Source organism: Podarcis bocagei, assembly GCF_964188305.1.
Source record: "Podarcis bocagei genome assembly, chromosome: 8".
Lineage (NCBI taxonomy): Eukaryota > Metazoa > Chordata > Lepidosauria > Squamata > Lacertidae > Podarcis > Podarcis bocagei.
In genome coordinates, this window is record NC_138133.1 from 705,243 (window position 1) to 723,725 (window position 18,483).

An 18,483-nucleotide genomic window follows, 5' to 3' on the forward strand; every position below is an offset into this window, starting at 1 on the left:
TGCCCAAGATCGACGACCTCCTCGCGACAGTGCGCAAGGGATGCGTGTTCACCAAGTTGGATCTGCGAGGAGCGTACAACCTTATTCGCATACGGGAGGGCGACGAGTGGAAGACGGCCATGTTCACGCCCCTGGGCACCTACGAATACAGAGTTATGCCATTTGGATTACAGAATGGCTCCCACTGTTTTCAAGCTTTCATGCATCACGTGTTAGCGGGGCTCCTCTACAAGAAGTGTGTCTGCTTCCTGGACGACATCCTGATATTTTCAGAATCGCAGGAGGTTCATGACAGAGACGTCAAGGAAGTTCTGCAATGGCTACAGGAGCATAGACTGTACGCCAAGCTGGAGAAGTGCCAGTTCGACATGACGGAGGTGGATTTCCTGGGCTACAAATTGTCGGACAAGGGGCTCGCCATGGACAGCGCCAAGGTTCGCGCAGTGTTGGACTGGAAGAGCCCGCGCAACCGGAAGGAGGTCCAGCGGTTTGTCGGATTTGCTAACTTCTATCGCAAGTTCATCAAGGGGTTCGCGATGCAGACGGCGGCCATTACCGACACGCTCAACTCCAAGAAGAAGAAGTTCATCTGGACGGAGCAGGCGGAGCAGTCCTTTCAGAAACTCAAGCGTCTCTTCTCGTCCGAAGAGCAGCTACTGCATGTAAATCCCGGCAAACCGATGAGGGTTGAAACAGACGCCTCAGACAGGGCCGTGGGAGCAGTCCTGTTGCAGCAAGACCCGCAGGGGGATTGGAGGCCGTGCGCCTTCTACTCCAGGAAGCTCAGCAAGTCGGAGCAGAATTACACCATCTGGGACAGGGAGTTACTTGCCATTCATGCAGCATTCAAGGCGTGGAGGCACTTCCTGATCGGAGCCAAACACACAGTGCAGGTCCGCACGGACCATAAGAATCTGGAGTACTGGCGCACGGCGAGGTTCCTGAAGCAGAGGCACATACGTTGGGCAGAGTTCTTTGCAGACTTCGACTTCAGGATAGAGTACGTCCCAGGTGACAACAACGTCATGGCGGATGCACTGTCCAGGAAGCCGCAATACCTCGAGGAGGCGACGCCAGCGGCGGCCAAGCACATTTTCGCACCAGAAGCGTGGGCGTGCTCTTCGGCAACCGTAGACCTGGATGCTGTACGTCGCACGCTGCAGGACGACTCCTTCGCACGAGCGAAGATGGAGGAGGTGCACAGGGGCACGGCGAAGGGCGACGAGTTCCACATACGCGAAGGGTTGCTCATCCGCAAAGGGGCCCTCTACGTGCCGGGAGATGAACTCCGCGCTAAGGTACTGCAGCAGTTGCACGACGCACCCACTGCCGGGCACTTTGGCACAGAGAAGACGATAGAATTAGTCGCCAGAGACTTCTGGTGGCCCAAGATGCGGGGGGAAGTCGCGGATTACGTCGCGAGGTGCGACACCTGCCAGAGGGCTAAGCCAGTGCATAAACCGCCGGCGGGACTGCTCGAACCGCTGCAAACTCCGTTCGAACCGTGGGAGAGGGTGGCCCTGGACTTTGTCACGGATCTGCCCAGCTCGAGGGGCAAGACAGCAGTGCTAGTGGTGGTGGACTTGTTAACCAAAATGGCACATTTCATTCCGTGTGCGAAGGTGGCCATGGCGGAACAGACCGCCAAACTGTTCATTGATCACGTGTTCAAGGTTCACGGTCTGCCACGGTCTATACTGTCCGACCGGGGGCGACAGTTCATCTCGAACTTCTGGCAGAAGCTGATGGGCATCCTGAACGTCAAGATCAACCTAGCGTCGGCGAGACACCCGCAGACCAACGGACAAGCGGAGCGGGTCAATGCCATCATGCAGCAGTACCTGAGATGTTACGCAAATCAGCAGCCTGCAACGTGGGTGGACTACCTGCCACTCGCAGAGTTCGCCTACAACAACACGAAGCACGTGTCCACGGGGGTGACGCCGTTCTTCGCCAACAATGGGAGGCATCCCAGAACCTTCCCGGGATTAGAGAGAGTGGGGGAGGGGGAGCCACAGGCAGCGGACGCCTTCGCGTCAGAGTTGCAGGAGGTCCACGAACAGCTTTGAAGGCAGTTAGAGCTAGCTAAGCACGCATACAAACTGCAGGCTGACAGACACAGGAGGGTTGGGGAAGACATACAGGTGGGAGACTGGGTTTGGTTGGCAGCCCAGGCAGTGCCGGCCAGATCGTTAGCGAAAAAGAAGCTCGGACATAAGCAGCTAGGGCCCTACCAAGTCGAGGCACAGGTCAATCCGGTGGCTTTCCGGCTGACACTTCCAGAGGGATCCAGGATGCATCCGGTATTCCATAGATCAGTGCTCACTCCCTACAAGGCACCTCACAGATTTCAGGAGCCAGGGACGGCACCGAGCCCGCTCAGGGAAAGGACCACGCAGGGGGGGGTGGCCAGAGGGGGAGCCCATCAACGAGGTTACAGAGATTTTAGACTCAAGATGGGGGGAAGAGGGAGTGGAATACCTTCTCGCCAGAGAGGGCACCCCAGCCAGTGCCAACAGCTGGGTGCCGGGCTACGCTTTGGAGGAACCTCTGCTCAAAGACGAGTTTCATGCCCTCTTCCCACACAGGCCCATGCCAGCCGAGTTTTTCGACGACTGGCTTTTCACACCCACGCTTTCAGCCAGCACGTTCCAGGGGTTCGACTCGGACGAGGAACCGACACTGGACGCACGTTCCCCGGAGGGGTCACCCTCGGGATCTGCCTCAGAACCCTCGTATTGGTGGGATGATCGACCAGAGGAGCAGTGGCGCAGGAAGTGGCTGGAGGGGCCCGGGCGAGCAACGTACCCAGAAGAGACCGAGGGAGAGACGGACATGGACGTGTTCGGGAAGGACCTTGGGTTCGAGCACAGCGGCACAGAGATGGAAGCAGAGGAGATCGACGTCGGCGAGTGCAAGGAGGAAGAGCCGGACTTATCCAGTTGGATGTACGCCACGAGAAACGAACTGTATCTGGCACTCACCCCCATAACAACGGAGCACCCAGCACCCACACCTGAAGGAGGGGAGGGGGGAAGGGGGGGCTTCGAGGGGGGGATGGATGTCAGGGGTTCAGGAGCAGAGGCACAGGAAAGGGAGGAAACAGAGAGCGAGGGGGAGGAATCCGAAGGAAATATGAGCGATGACAGCGGCCTGAGATCTCTGAGTCTTTCCAGTGAATCGGAAGATTCACAGAAAGGGGCGCCAGTGGTCAGAGCAATGGGGGCACCCAGGGGGACACCCCAGGAAGAAGGGACCAGAGGGGACTCAGAGAGCAGCAGTTGGAAATCGGGACCAGCTTCCCCGCCAGAGTGCAGTAGGGGGGAGGGGTCCCAGGTATCGGGATCTGGCGGCTCGCCGCAAGCGGGAGGGCATGAGTCAGGAGTGGCCACACCTCCATCGGGGAGCGAGGAAACGGTCAAGAGGAAGGTTGAAGGCTGGGCGCGCGCGCCAAGTTCAAATGCACAGGAAGGCGGCACAGTAAGCAGCCTGGATAGGGAGCCAGGTCCTAAAGCCCGCCGCAAGGAGGGAGAAGAGTCCGGGGGGTCCGCGTCAGAAGAGTCCAGGAAGGAAGAGACCACGGGGGGTAGAGGGACCCAGAGGAGGAAGGAAAGACGGAAGAGGTGGAGTAAGACTAGAGTATTAAGTTGGTGTACAGGAGGCGGAGACTCAGACGGAGCTTCGCCGGTCTAGCTTCTAAGACGTAGAGCTGCGCACTGCGGCTTGAAAACGGAAACTGTAACTCAATAAAGACTTTTGTACAGTACTGCCGGCTAGCGTGGTCCTCTGTGAGCTGGGACCTGGAAGCGGCTCTGACAGGTGGGCACATGCGTTTTCCAGCCTGCTTTGCACCCGTTCATCTCCTGATATCACAATGGATTTCCATATAGCAGAAGCTGCCCAGGCACTCACCCATTCTCTTGTGAGCACTTCATGCGCCATTGGAAGATGCCTGCAGTTCCCCTTCAATAAAAGAGAAATGATCACAATCTACAATTCTTATAGCAGTTTAGCCTGGGCTCAACTGAACACATTCTCTCTCTCTCTGCTGGAGAAGGGTTCTTCCTTTTTATCTGTGCTGCCATCTAAGTGCATTGCCTGTGTCGTCTGCCTGTCTTCTTTTTCCATTTTCCCTTCAGATGCTGCAGAATTTAATAGAAGTGGGGGAAAGAGGCTTGAAATTACTTCAAAGGGGTATTAGTAGCACTAGTAGCTTTTGTAACATTCTGTTTGCCTTGAGCAACCATTGCCCAAGCTGATGCCATCATGTGCTTGCCGATGTCACCACAAAGCAGCTGAACATCCTCCCCCAATAATCCATCACTCCCTTTCCCAGAAACTCTGCACTTATTTGCCTTGAGGTTTAAGCAGCTGCTGCAAAGGAGTAATGCTTAAGACCTGTTCTAAGGCCTAGCCAGGTGGAAGTTCACGAAGTAAGAAAAACTGGTTTTGGACTATACCACTTCAGACTGCAGAAGGGGACTGCCAGTTGGATGGGACTTTGTCTCACGACTTTCACCCTATATATGAACGAGTGCCTTGACATCCAGGGGGAAGTGCAAACATTGCATTTGGGATACTGCTGCACTGAAGGCATCAAGGAACCTTTTGTCTCTCGATGCCGGTCATGACTCCCTGCAAGCCGCCTCTCTGCCACAGCCAGCTCCCCCGGTTATTCTGGGCATTTTGCTCGCAAGTCAATGAAGCCTGTTTCTGCTTCATTGTACAGCAGGGGACGCCGTCGCTTTTAAAGATCTCTGAACTTTTTACCGTGCTTTGTTTGCTCCGATCCATTCATTGTGCATTTCTACTTGGTATGCAGCAGAAATACTCCAAAGCAAAAACCTGTCAGGCAAGCCATTCCTTATTATTTGGAAATTAGCAATCTCTGAACTGTTTCTAAAACAAATTGTCTCCATTAGCTCAGCTTTCTTCAGTGTGTTTCACAATTAATGGCTGTCCAGATATATTTTTAGCTTCAAAAGGGAGGGACTGGACTAGTTGGGGAGGGGGGTCACAATATTACTCACTTGCAGAAACTTCAGCTTCCAAGAGCCAGATGCAAATTACTTGCCATCATTTCCACAAACCCTGGAGAACATACTGAGTGTTCTGTGCCTTCTAATTTTAAAGAGGGCAGATGATAAATTAAATAAATAAGAAAATAGAACATAAATCTATTAGCAACATCTTGGGGAAATTTGTAGATGGAAATATTAATCTTCTTTAAGGTTCTGCAAAAAGCACTTTCTGCCTCCATTTCACTGATATTATACCAACAGGAAAACAAACAGGCAGGACTAAAGAAATGAAGGCAATTCCATTTGGAAGGAAATTTATGTATTCCCATACTGTGATTCACGAGCACTCAGCCACACAAAATAACAAGAATGCCTCTTGGCCTTTATACAGCTCTGTAGAGCACTCAAACCACTTGGCATGCATTGTCTCTCTTATGTGGCCTACACATGAAACAGAACATGGTGCTCTGAGTTCTAAGATGGTCGACCAGGTGGGGGAATCACGTTTTTTAAATGCTCCCACAGGGCGTGGAGGGAGCATGGGGAAAGCTAGCACACAAGAAATTGAGAAATGATGCAAGGGATTGTTAAGTGTTTCTTCATCTGCAGTTGGAAGGGTTTTTAATGCTGCATGTGTAAATCAGACCTGCGTGACCATTGCAGGCAGCCCAGTATCACAAGGGGGTTAGCATTGCCACTTGGTGAGTCAGGGCTGAAGCAAAAATACAACCAGTTATTTTCAGGCATTATGCTAACTATGTCATCTCCTAGAGATGGGTTACTATCATTGCCTTTTGACAGATGGGGAAAGGAGACAGAGAGAGAAGTATTTGCCCAAGACCTCCCTGTGAGTTCATTCAGCTGGCACGTAGATGTGCCAGTCTGCATTCCACCCATGGCCCCACATCTCCTGAAATCTCCTGCCTTTTATCCAAGTCTTAGAATTATAGAATCATAGAACTGTAAAGTTGGAAGGGACCCTGAGGATCATCTAGTCCAGGGCTTCTTTTAAAGCCAGAACTCAGTTCCAGCACCTCTCAGGTGGGCACCATTGCCATTATTGGAGAACAAGGGAGGTCATGGTGAGTTCCAGCACAATTTTTTCTAGAAAAATAGCACTGATCTAGTCCAACGCCCTGCACTGCAGGAATCTTTTACCCAACGTGGGGCAAGCCATGGGGATTCTGAGTCTGGGGGAGGAGACAAAGCAAGTCCCCTGGCTGCCAGTGACACCTGCTTCTTGGTGAATCTGTCCACCCTTTTGCCCCTAGTTATACCCTTGAACATGGAAGAATGGAGAGTCACAACCAAGGAGCCCCTGAATTGACCAGACACAATCAACAAAGTCCAGTGGTAAAATCTAAGTAACACAGTCAAAGTTATCTTCTTGTAACTGAGGCAACTGGGCTATGCACGAAATTAAGAACTGCCACATGCAGAGGGAATGGAGAATATTGGGCAGCTCTAGCAGAAGGATGAGGGGACATTGGAGGGTGAAGCATAAAGAGCACCAGAAGGAAAAGGGAGGAGAAGCTGTGCATGGAATTCTTTCGCTCTTATATGCTGAATTTAGAGTTCTGTCCAACCATTTTTTTTCCAAAGCAGCATTTTTTAAAAAGAGCTTTGAATATATCATTTTAAAAAGAGTGTAGGAGCACAATTTGCAAGCAGCATTGTGCCATCTTGACAATAATTTTATGGGTTCAGGGCTACTGAAAATGTTGTTCTCTTATTTTTTTGGCAAATAAACACTAATTTTCTGGTAGCAAGTATAAGACTGCCAGTTAATGGAAATCAGAACCTAAAATTAGCTCCTGTAACCAAAGATGTAACATGAAAGAATTTCACCAGTGGAGCAATATCTATTTCTAAAGCTCAGTGGCTGTGTGTGTTGCCAGGATCCCACGCGGCTCCACAGACTTCAGTGCCAATTCCATTGTTCAATATCTTCATCATGGCTGATACACATGGAAATATTCTAGGCTAGTGGAGTTCAAGCATTCTCTACATAGGGAAGTATTTCTACATTGATCCATCTATGTTGCAAAGGATTCTGCACCACATTCTAGACCACACTCTGAGTTTCTGGGCTGAAAAAGCATTCAGGGTCATAATGCAAGCTTTGTATTTGAGATGACTGTAACAGGTTCCTGAGATTCCTGTTTCTGAGTCAGGAAATATAAATTCTGGCAATATCTCTACATCTAGCTCAGTGCTGTCTGCTTTTGTTGGTAGTGGCTCTCCAGGACTGCAGGCTAAAGTACCTTGCTTTTAACCTGACTGGCCATACCAGCGATGGAACCCAGAGGCCCTGGCATAAATAACATGTGCTGTGCCACTAAGCCATGCCTCCATCTGCAAATTTAGCAGTAAACTGCTAACTGATAAGAAAGTCTGTACAGGTGCAGGTAGAATAAGAGGAAGTCTACATTACAAAATGCAAATCATGCTGAAATCAGTTTAACTGTCAGGACTCCTGACTAAGAATCTCTGAGAACTGCCAGTTTATGAAGGTCTAGAAATACAAAATAAAAATATCCCAGGATATTCGCAGAACTGCAATTTAGTTCACTGGGGAAGGCATGCTAGTTACTGGTAAATTGTCAGTTGCATGCCATTCTAAGTTGTTTCTGTGGTATCCTAACTTTCAGGACCTGACTAAAAATGGCAAATTTTTGTGCAATGTTTGTATGATCACATATGAGGTAAAAGTGTTTCATTTAAGGAGCAACAGCTACACTGTGATATTAATGTTTGAAACTCTGGATGGTTACTGAGGTCAGTTCCCTACCTGGAAATACCACTTTTTAAAAAGGATAGGAGACAACCCACAGAGGTACTTGCCTTCCTTCTCTCCTTGCTTTGGTTACTGTGCCTTTTATGATACAGTAGGTAGTTCAAAAGTGCTGTTGAACCAAGGGCTGCACTTAACTTGGAGGTGCCATGCCGGAGCCCAAGGTGACGCGTAAGTGCCCCAGAGCCCAGTACGCCACTTCCCAAAGCAGTGTAGTCTGGGGCTGGCTTTGCAGCGCACTGAGCTGTCATGTCACGCCCGGCCACTAGAGGGCGACCAAGGAGGGTGAAACCAGCACACACAGGACCTGCGATCCCCATGGGACCTGCAGCGTGCCCGAGCCGCGGCGACTGCCCTGCGCTGTCTGAAAAAGCAGCATCCACCCACCACCTCCCCCTCAGCCGCCCTCCAGCTGGAGCGTGCCCTGCAGGAACACAACAACTTGCACCCCAGCCCTGTGCTTCTTTGGCAGGCAGTGCTGGGCTGCCGCACCCCCCCCCACACACACATTCCACTCAGTCGCTGTCCACGTGGAGGGCACTGAGAGGGACAAGGTTCTAGCAGCTTGCCCTGCCCCACCTCACCCTGCTTCCATGGGTGGCTTTCCCCAGGCGCCCCTGCAGGTTGCTACACCGCTGTGTGAAGGTGCTGCTTCTTTTTTTATACATATCACCATTGATGGCAGGTTGCAGCGCCCTGGAAACAGGAAGAAACACTCCAGTGTTTCCCAGGACAGCTCAGTAGTCTTTGGAGCAGATTGTTGAAGACCACTCAGAGCACCCCTCGGTGCTTTTCTTCTAGGAAGAAAGGTGTCGGTACCGCATTCCCTTGAATACCCCCAGGGGAAAAGGCATTGTCACCCCTCAACCTAGTGGGCACAGGCAACAACAGGTGTACACAAACTGGACACGACAACATAATGGGAATTAAAATGGGCCACAACTTTTATTGATTACAGATGTATTTAGGCCTCCAGATGGAGGGCTGAAACTTAAGTAGGGTTGTGCCTGGGCCCAGGGGCGCCATCCATGCTGAGTTGTGAGGGCTGAGGTCTCCCCAAATTTTAAATGAGGGAGCCATGCCCCCTTAATATTCCATAGCCCACACCGTGAGACAAGGCCCAATAGGGCCTGTTGCAGCTGCGGCAGGCCCCGTTGGGCCTGGGGGGGGGGGCACAACAGGGCATGTCAGGCCTCCGTTCACAGTCAGTGCGTGTGATATCACATGCATGCACTGGTCCCCCACAATGTTGGGCAGAACCCGGCACACCTGCCTGGGATTGAGGCCTCCTCAAGATGCAGGTCTACTGAGGTGGCCCTCAGTGGAAACTAACACCAACAGCACTGTTTCTAGAACCTCTCACTATTCACAGAAGTCAGGGACAGCGCATGGCTTCATGTTACACTGGAAGGAGTACTGCATTTGAGTGTGCAAATCCTGTGCAGCCTCATGCTAATTCCTCTTAACGCAACCCTTCATGTTTATCACAAGCTCTGAGAGCTTCTAAACGTTGATGCACCTTAGATTATTATTCCTTTAAACTCTCATTTGGAAGCATTACAATACTTTCCACTCAGGGTTTGTGCAAACATTGTGCTTTCCTCAACATCTTACCCCTATAAATTAATGTCTCCCTGAGGCAGTTGCCCTTTGTCCCCATATTATGCTCCAGGCAGGCCACAGAACTGCAGCAGATTCTTGCTTACCTCTCTTGAATTGTCTCCTCACTGATTAGATTTAGCTGCAGCTATTCAGAGGTCAATGCTGCAGCTGCTACAGCAACCAGGAAGCAAAATGGAAGTTGAACACAAGCCATTTTTTGCTTTTTCTGCTACTCTGAGCAGCACTTGACACAACTGCAAATCTGTTTTCCTCTCTGGTGCACTTTGCAACAGAGCTGAAAATCGGGCTTATGATTCATTTTAGCGGCTAATAAGGCTGAACAAGAGTTCTAATTATGAGCAAACATGCCATGAATGAGGTTAATTTTACTGCAATCCCAGGGGTGGCACAGAAGAAAATGAATGGAAGCAAGGAAAGGGAGAGTTCCTTTATACGTTGAGCCTTGAAACTGTACAATATGAGAAAGGGGGAGGTTTTGTTCTGCATTCTTCTCCCATGACAAGATTTAAAATTCAGCCCCACTGACTGCATCTTGCTCCTCTGCCAGGAGACAGACATAAGAGATGCATAAACAGGATCACACACAGGGACTCCATACAGTGGTACCTCAGGTTACAGACGTTTTGTGTTACAGACGCTTCAGGTTACAGACTCTGCTAACCCAGAAATAGTAGCTCAGGTTAAGAACTTTGCTTCAGGATGAGAACAGAAATCGTGCTCCGGAGGCGCGGCAGCAGCGGGAGGTCCCATTAGCTAAAGTGGTGCTTCAGGTTAAGAACAGTTTCAGGTTAAGAACAGACCTCTGGAACGAATTAAGTTCTTAACCCGAGGTACCACTTTACTTGAAATCTGAAATATGGACATTATTTAATCTGCATCCACTAGTGAGAGTTGAGAGCAGGGAGCTGAGCAAACCGTGGTCACGGTCACACCACATTCTGGTGAAGTTCAGTTTGTCAGTAGGTAGTTGGAGGAACTATTAAGATGTCCCACCCTTGGAGACGGATGGAATCTGATGTGATGTCACTCTGCTCATCTGCAACAGGGTGGGCAAATCTGTCTCTTATGTTGCCTTCTTATACCCTATTCCATTCTGTTCCATTTCTAAATGAACCTGCTAAGTTTAAAAGTACATATTTTAAAATCCTCGTCTTAATACATTTTAGCATGTATTCATTTTTTTTCTTTTCTTTTCTTAAAGATACTAATTTAAATGTCTATTTTCTCTCAAAATAATTTATCTTGATACCTTGATGCCTTTAAACTGCCAAGAATTGCATCACAGCATCCAGAGAAATGCAAAAGTTGTTGAAGTGCAGATCAGGTCATTTCATACATGAGTCTGCAAATATCAAATCCCTCAGAAACGCTAAATCCACATCCTTTCTCTGGAGGAAAGAGCCTGGAACTTGGATTATTACATCAACTGCCAGGGATTAGGAAAGACCATTGGAAACTCTTCTATGCTTCCCTGGTATATGTTAAAATAAAAAAATTCCTTCCAGTAGCACCTTAAGATACACTTCAGTGTATCTGAAGAAGTGTGCATGCACACGAAAGCTCATACCAAGAACTAACTTAGTTGGTCTTTAAGGTGCTACTGGAAGGAATTTTTTTATTTTGACTATGGCAGACCAACACGGCTACCCATCTGTAACTGGTATATGTTGTACTTTTTTGTAGATTTTAGCTCTCAACATTTAACAGTTTTAGGAGTTGATATTGGTTGAAAAGCAGCCTTGTGACATTGTTGCACACCACCCCAATCACCAGGCAGTGCAGGCGCTTCCCCAGGGTTCAGTTTCCTTAGAATGAAGGACAGCGGAAGCTGTAGTGTCTTTAGAATATATGGTTTATTTACACATATATACAACCTGAGCCTACAATGGAGGAGCTAACAGCATCAACATCCCAGGAAGGTCTTCTCCAATAGTCACAACCTTGTATTCAAGCAGAAATTAAGTCTCTCTCTTTCTGGCTTTTGGATTTCTCTTTCAACCCTTTCACTGCTTGGTTTCCCCTCTGTTGGGATCATCTTTTCCACTTTTCCACTAAAGAGGTAGGAGCATTACCTATCCCCAGGAATTTGTCCAAGTCCAAATTAAACCATGGTTTGAACCTCCTTGCTAATAAGGATGACAAAACTAAGCAAGTTTCACCATGGTATCTTATAGCTAAGCAATAAGGAAATCCAGGGAAGCCTGGAAATGACATGGCGTTTGTACACACAGGTGTTACCTACTAACACATGAGGCTTTCAAGCCCCTGCTCCTCACTGTTTTGCCCTCTGAATGCATGGCTGTCTGGAGGCTTCTTCCAGGTCACCATTCTTTACCACTGGGCTTAATAGGTCACACATGAGGTCACAACCTTTTGATATAATCAGAGAATCATAGAATTGCAGAGTTGGAAGGAACCCCAGCTTGATGTTTTCCTTGATGTGCTTTCTGCAAAACTATTACCAAACTTCGGTTGCACAAAGCTACCAAACTTTGGTACCAATTTGGAGCGAATCAGACAACATTAGATTTTGGGGTGGTACCTATGATCCCCGTTTCAAGTGTCAATTATTCCGTTTGTGGGGTGCTGCAAAACGTGGGGTTTTAACTGCAAAACACTGCAAAATTTTTGCCAAACTTGGGTGCCAGTTTGGAGTGAATTGGATGGTGTTGGGTTTTGGAGTGACACCATGACCTGTTTTGAGTGTCAGTTACTCTGTTTGTGGGGCACTGCAAAACGTGGGGGGTTGCTGCAAAACACTGCAAAATGACTGCAAAACTTTGACATTAGTTTTGAGGGGATCCCAAATGTTGTGGTTTGTAGTTAATTAAGCTCCTGCAAGTCCCAAGAGCTTGAGGTGCCCTTCCCTAATCCTAGTGCCTAGGAAGTAAAAAAGGAATTGAGGAATTCTCAGGAATGTTGATGTGAGGGATCCCTGCTCACACCTGTTCTTCAGCTCCTTTCTACAGATCTGGTCACCTAACAAGTCCTTGACAGTGACTCACAAATTGCCTCTTGTTCTTTCAGTTTCTAGGGGATGCGACTGAGATGCTGACCTAATGATAGTGTAGTGTATATATGTGTTTATTAAAAAAGCCTAATCATTCTGATGCCTTGTATTTTTATATTGTACGGATAGTATGTACAATATATGTACAGACAGTATACTGAGTCACACCATTTGCCCATCTAGCCAGGGTTCCAGGCAGAGGGTATTACACAACCGTGTGACTCGAGAGTGGGAAGGTGGATCTTGGCTTGCAAAACATCTGTGGCCCCCTCACCTCTTTGTTGTTGTTCCGTCATTTAGTCATGTCCAACTCTTCGTGACCCCATGGACCAGAGCACATCAGGCACTCCTGTCTTCGACTGCCTCTTGCAGTTTTGTCAAACTCATGTTAGTAGCTTCGAGAACACTGTCCAACCATCTCATCCTCTGTCGTCCCCTTCTCCTTGTGCCCTCAATCTTTCCCAACATCAAGGTCTTTTCCAGGGAGTCTTCTCTTCTCATGAGGTGGCCAAAGTATTGGAATCTCAGCTTCAGGATCTGTCCTTCTGGTGAGTACTCAGGGCTGATTTCCTTAAGAATGGAGAGGTTTGATCTTCTTGCAGTCCATGGGACTCTCAAGAGTCTCCTCCAACACCATAATTCAAAAGCATCAATTCTTCGGTGATCAGCTTCTTTATGGTCCAGCTCTCACTTCCATACATCACTACTGGAAAAACCATAGCTTTAACTATACGGACCTTTGTCGGCAAGGTGATGTCTCTGCTTTTTAAGATGCTGTCTAGGTTTGTCATCACTTTTCTCCCAAGAAGCAGGCGTCTTTTAATTTCGTGACTACTGTCACCAGCTGCAGTGATCATGGAGCCCAAGAAAGTAAAATCTCTCACATCCTCAATTTCTTCCCCTTCTGTTTGCCAGGACGTGATGGGACCAGTGGCCATGACCTTAGTTTTTTTGATGTTGAGCTTCAGACCATATTTTGCGCTCTCCTCTTTCACCCTCTTTAATTCCTCCTCACTTAATGCCATCAAAGTTGTGTCATCTGCGTATCTGAGGTTGTTGGGATTCATCCAGTCCAGCCTTTCGCATGATGAATTCTGCATATAAGTTAAATAAGCAGGGAGACAGTATACAGCCTTGTCAACCCCTTTCCCAATTTTGAACCAATCAGTTGTTCCATATCCAGTTCTAACTGCAACTTCTTGCCCCACATAGCGATTTCTCAGGAGACAGATGAGGTGATCAGGCACTCCCATTTATTTAAGAACTTGCCATAGTTTGCTGTGGTCGACACGGTCAAAGGCTTTTGCGTAGTCAATGAAGCAGAAGTAGATGTTTTCCTGGAACTCTCTAGCTTTCCCCATAATCCGGCGTGTGTTTGCAATTTGGACTCTGGTTCCTCTGCCCCTTCAAAATCCAGCTTGCACTTCTGGGAGTTCTCGGTCCACATGCTGCTTAAGCCTGCCTTGTAGAATTTTAAGCATAACCTTGCCAGCATGTGAAATAAGTGCAATTGTGCGGTAGTTAGAGCATTCTTTGGCACTGCCCTTCTTTGGGATTGGGATGTAGACTGATCTTCTCCAATCCTCTGGCCACTTCTGAGTTTTCCAAACTTGCTGGCATATTGAGTGTAGTACCCTTTTAAAATTTTAAATAGTTCAGCTGGAATATCATCAATTTCACTTGCCTTGTTATTAACAGTGCTTTCTAAGGCCCATTTGACTTCACTCTCCAGGATATCTGGCTCAAGGTCAGCAACCACATTACCTGGGGTATACAAGCCATTCATATCTTTCTGGTATAGTTCCTCTGTGTATTCTTGCCACCTCTTCTAGATGTCTTCTGCTTCTGTTAGGTCCTTACCACTTTTGTCCTTTATTATGGTAATCTTTGTACGAAACGTTCCTTTCATATCTCCAATTTTCTTGAACAGATCTCTGGTTTTTCCCATTCTATTGTTTTCCTCTATTTCTTTGCATTGCTCATTTAAGAAGGCCCTCTTGTTTCTCCTTGCTATTTTTTGGAAATCTGCATTCAATTTCCTGTATCTTTCACTATCTCCCTTGCATTTTGCTTGCCTTCTCTCCCCCGCTATTTGTAAGGCCTCATTGGACAGCCACTTTGCTTTCTTGCATTTCCTTTTCATTGGGGAGGTTTTCGTTGCTGCCTCCTGTATAATGTTGTGAGCCTCCATCCATAGTTCTTCAGGCACTCTGTCCACCAAATCTAAATCCTTAAACCTGTTCCTCACTTCCACTGTGTATTCATAAGGGATTTGATTTAGATTGTATCTTACCGGCTCAGTGGTTTTTCCTACTTTCTTCAGTTTAAGCTTGAATTTTGCTATAAGAACCTGATGATCTGAGCCACAGTCAGCTCCAGGTCTTGTTTTTGCTGACTGTATAGAGCTTCTCCATCTTTGGCTGCAGAGAATATAATCAATCTGATTTTGATGCTGCCCATCTGGTGATGTTCATGTGTAGAGTCCTCTCTTGTGTTGTTGGAAAAGAGTGTTTGTGACGACCAGCTTGTTCTCTTGACAGAACTCTGTTAGCCTTTGCCCTGCTTCATTTTGAACTCCAAGGCCAATTTGCCAGTTGCTGCTTTTATCTGTTGAACATTCCAATCCCTTATAATGAGAAGAACATCCTTCTTTGTTTGTTTTTAATATTTTTTTTCCCTTTATAACAACCAAATAAAATTTCTGCTTGCTCAAATTGAGCTTTGACTTCCTCCTGCACCCTCCCTGACTTCCATATGTAATCACTTTTATCTTAGCATTTCTAAATCACCCTATTTACCTTATCTCAATACTTAAAAAAAACTTACTTCCAATATTTATGTTTTCAAATGTTTACAATGTTCCTTCATATATTGTACAAATTTACTCCAGTCCTTTCCAAAGAGTTTGTCATGCTGGTTTCGGATTTTCCCTGTCAGTCTCGCCTGTTCGGCATATTCAATCATCTTCGTCTGTCATTCTTCCAACACTGGAAGTTCCTGCTGCTTCCATTTCTGGGCTAAAAGTATCCTTGCTGCAGTGGTAGCATACATAAATATATTTATGTATTTTTTGGGAATTTCTTCACCTATTATCCCTAATAAAAAGGCCTCTTTTTTTTACTAAAGGTATTTTCGAAAATCCTTTTCAGTTCATTATACCAGTATATCATATCCCAGTAGGCTTTAATCTAAGGACATGTTCACCACATATGAAAGCAACTCCCTTCCGAGAAGAACAGCCTTCTTTGGTGTCAATTCTAGAAGGTGTTGTAAGTCTTCATAGAATTGGTCAATTTCAGTTTCTTCAGCACCGGTAGTTGGTGCATAATCTTGGATTACAGTGATGTTAAAAGGTCTGCCTTGGATTCACATCAATATCATTCTATCATTTTTGAGATTGCATTCCAGTACAGCTTTTGCTACTCTTTTATTGACTATGAGGGCCACTCCATTTCTTCTATGGAAGTCTTGCCCACAGTAGTAGATACGATTATCATCCGAACTGAATTCGCCCATTCCCATCCATTTTAGTTCACTGATGCCCAGGATGTCAATATTTATTCTTGCCATCCCATTTTTGACCACATCCAGTTTACCATGGTTCATGGAACTTACATTCCAGGTTCCTGTGTAATATTTTTCATTACAGCATTGGACTTTCCTTTCACTTCCAGCACATCTGCAACTGAGTGACCTTTCAGCTTTGGCCCAGCTGCTTCATCAGCTCTGAATCTACTTGTACTTGTCCTCCACTCTTCCTCAGTAGCATGTTGGACGCCTTCCGACCTGAGGGGCTCATCTTCTAGTGTCATAACTTTTACATGTCTGTTGTTTTTGTCACCTCTTAGCCACTTACACAACCAAGGTATTTACTGCAGAGAGGAGCATATTGTGAGATGCTATTTGTCTGTGTCACGATCTGTCAGAATGGCTTCACGAAAGCGGTTACCAAGCATAATGCAGAAGCTTTCTCATCAGAAGTCTTCAACCTTCTCTTTTTAACTCACTTGCCTTTCAACTGAACAATTTGCCCTACCATATGGCAAAGGCTGAGGTCAGACAGATAAAATATCTCATCACACGATAGAATGGTTAACCAACATGTGAGTTGGTACAATGAACACATCGTAAAAGTGTTGCAAAAGCCAGCTGAAAAGAAGCTTCAGCTTAAGACAAGAAATCTGCTTCCCAGCCCCAGCCCCAGCCCCAGCCCCAGCCCTTCCAGTTCATTACAGATATTGTGCAAAGAAAAAAGGCCTCTGAGCCCTCCCTTGGCAATCTGTGCCTGGCTCCTCTGACAGATTTCTAATGACTTTTCAATGATAACAACTTAAAATGGCTTTGTACCTTGGCATTGAAGTTTCATATCTTATCCTTCTCACATACAGATCTAGAGTGACTTGAGTGCATGCAGGTGGGTGTGCAAATACACCCACACCCACCCACCAACACTTTCGTGGCATTTTCACTTCACTTCAGTATTCCCTGCACAGTTATTCATAAATATCAACCTAGTGGGGAAAAGACTCCTGTCTTTCCACTCTCTGGCTTCACCACCAAAAGGCTTCTCTCTTTTCCACTGGAAGAGGCTCCATCATGTTCTGTGAGGTGTGTGTGTGTGTGTGTGTGTGGAAGTGGCAGAGACTCTTGCTCACCCCTACAAAGCAACTGGAACTGAGAAGCTCATTTTCCACCATTGCATTCCACCTCAGTCATTCCTTGCTGTCTAAGATATGGACACTCCCAGACTGTCATCTCCTTTACACACCTGTTAACTCCTTCAGCCTCTGTGGAGAGCAGAGTTGTGTGAACTGAAGTGAGCAAAGAGAGGAACCCAAGGCAACAGGAGTAGAAAAGGAGCCTGGAAAAAAATGCTAAGTCCTGAGGCAGGAAGCAGAACCTGAAACATTCAAAAATAAATTGCAAGACTACTAGCTCATATACTGTATGGTCCATAAAAGAATTGTTTCCACCGCTAATTTCATGTACTGCATGTTCCTTCCTTTAAAAACTAGTGTGTATTCTTTTTTACAGAGTAAAGAGGTGACCTCTCTCTTTAGGTGTTACGTGGCTTGACAACAGAAGGAGGCCAGGAGCTTGCCTTAATGCCTTTTGATGGCTGCTTCCATTCAATGAGAAATGTGTTGTGTCCCACTGCCCTATTAGGGGGTGGGGGCAGCAAAAGGAAGCAGGTTTTTCCTCCAGAGCAAACCCAAACACCGATTCACTGATTCAGTCCTGGTGCCAAAATAACTTGGCTAGCCTTGGATACTATGTACCTTGACCTAGTAGGGTATATTTGCTATTGCACCTCAAGCGGTAAAATGTCTTGGGCCACTCAGTTCTGAGGAAGACACCTTTAGCTGCTGACAAGAAGTGGCCTTGGGTAATGCTGTAGGGGAGAGTAGTTACATATGGAGAAAGTGGCTGAGCTCAGCATGGATTGGGTCCCTTTCCCCATTAAAAAACCCCCCTCAAAGTGGCTTGTCTACAAATAGAAACATTCACAACCATACTTTAAAACATGTGGAAGTTAAAATACTAAAGAAGTTAAAAACTATCCCAACTTCCTAAGCATTTGCAACAGGTGGTCCAACGCATGGCCCAACAGCTGCATGCGATCCTTAAGACCTTTTTGGAAGCCTTTGGCAACATCTCTCTCTCCCCTCCCCCCGCCTTCTCAAAACCAGGTAAGCTAGGCGCTGGGCTTTGGGAAGGAGGTGTGAAGGCTCTGGCAGGGTCCTAGAGTCCTGTCTCCTTGCCAAAGCCCTAGTTAGTGCTTTCCCAGCTTTGGGAAGGAGACGGGATGGCTTTAGGACCCTGCCAAAGCCCATGCACCTCCTTCCCAAAGCCCAGCACCTCACTGAGCCAGCTTGGGGAAGGCATTTCAAGGGTTGGGGCATCCAATTTTGGCCTTGCTCCCTGCCTCCCACATAACAAGGCCATGTGTGGCCAGCGGGTTCCAGATCTTGCAGCCCCCTTAGTATAGACTGTTGTACCACCTGCTCTAAGATTTGCATTTAGTGGCTTTTAGT

General features: G+C 47.1%; 1 protein-coding gene across 1 annotated transcript in view; it reads right to left on the reverse strand.

Annotated features, from left to right (window-relative positions):
- OLFM4 (olfactomedin 4) overlaps positions 1-4,125 on the reverse strand; it is a 55,756-nt gene extending 51,631 nt beyond the window's left edge. The window contains exon 1 of the mRNA XM_081206001.1: positions 3,913-4,125. Within this exon, the coding sequence (XP_081062127.1) occupies positions 3,913-3,916 (4 nt within the window). The 5' untranslated portion in view covers positions 3,917-4,125. The remainder of the gene's footprint in view (positions 1-3,912) is intronic.
- Between the last annotated feature and the right edge of the window lie 14,358 nt (positions 4,126-18,483).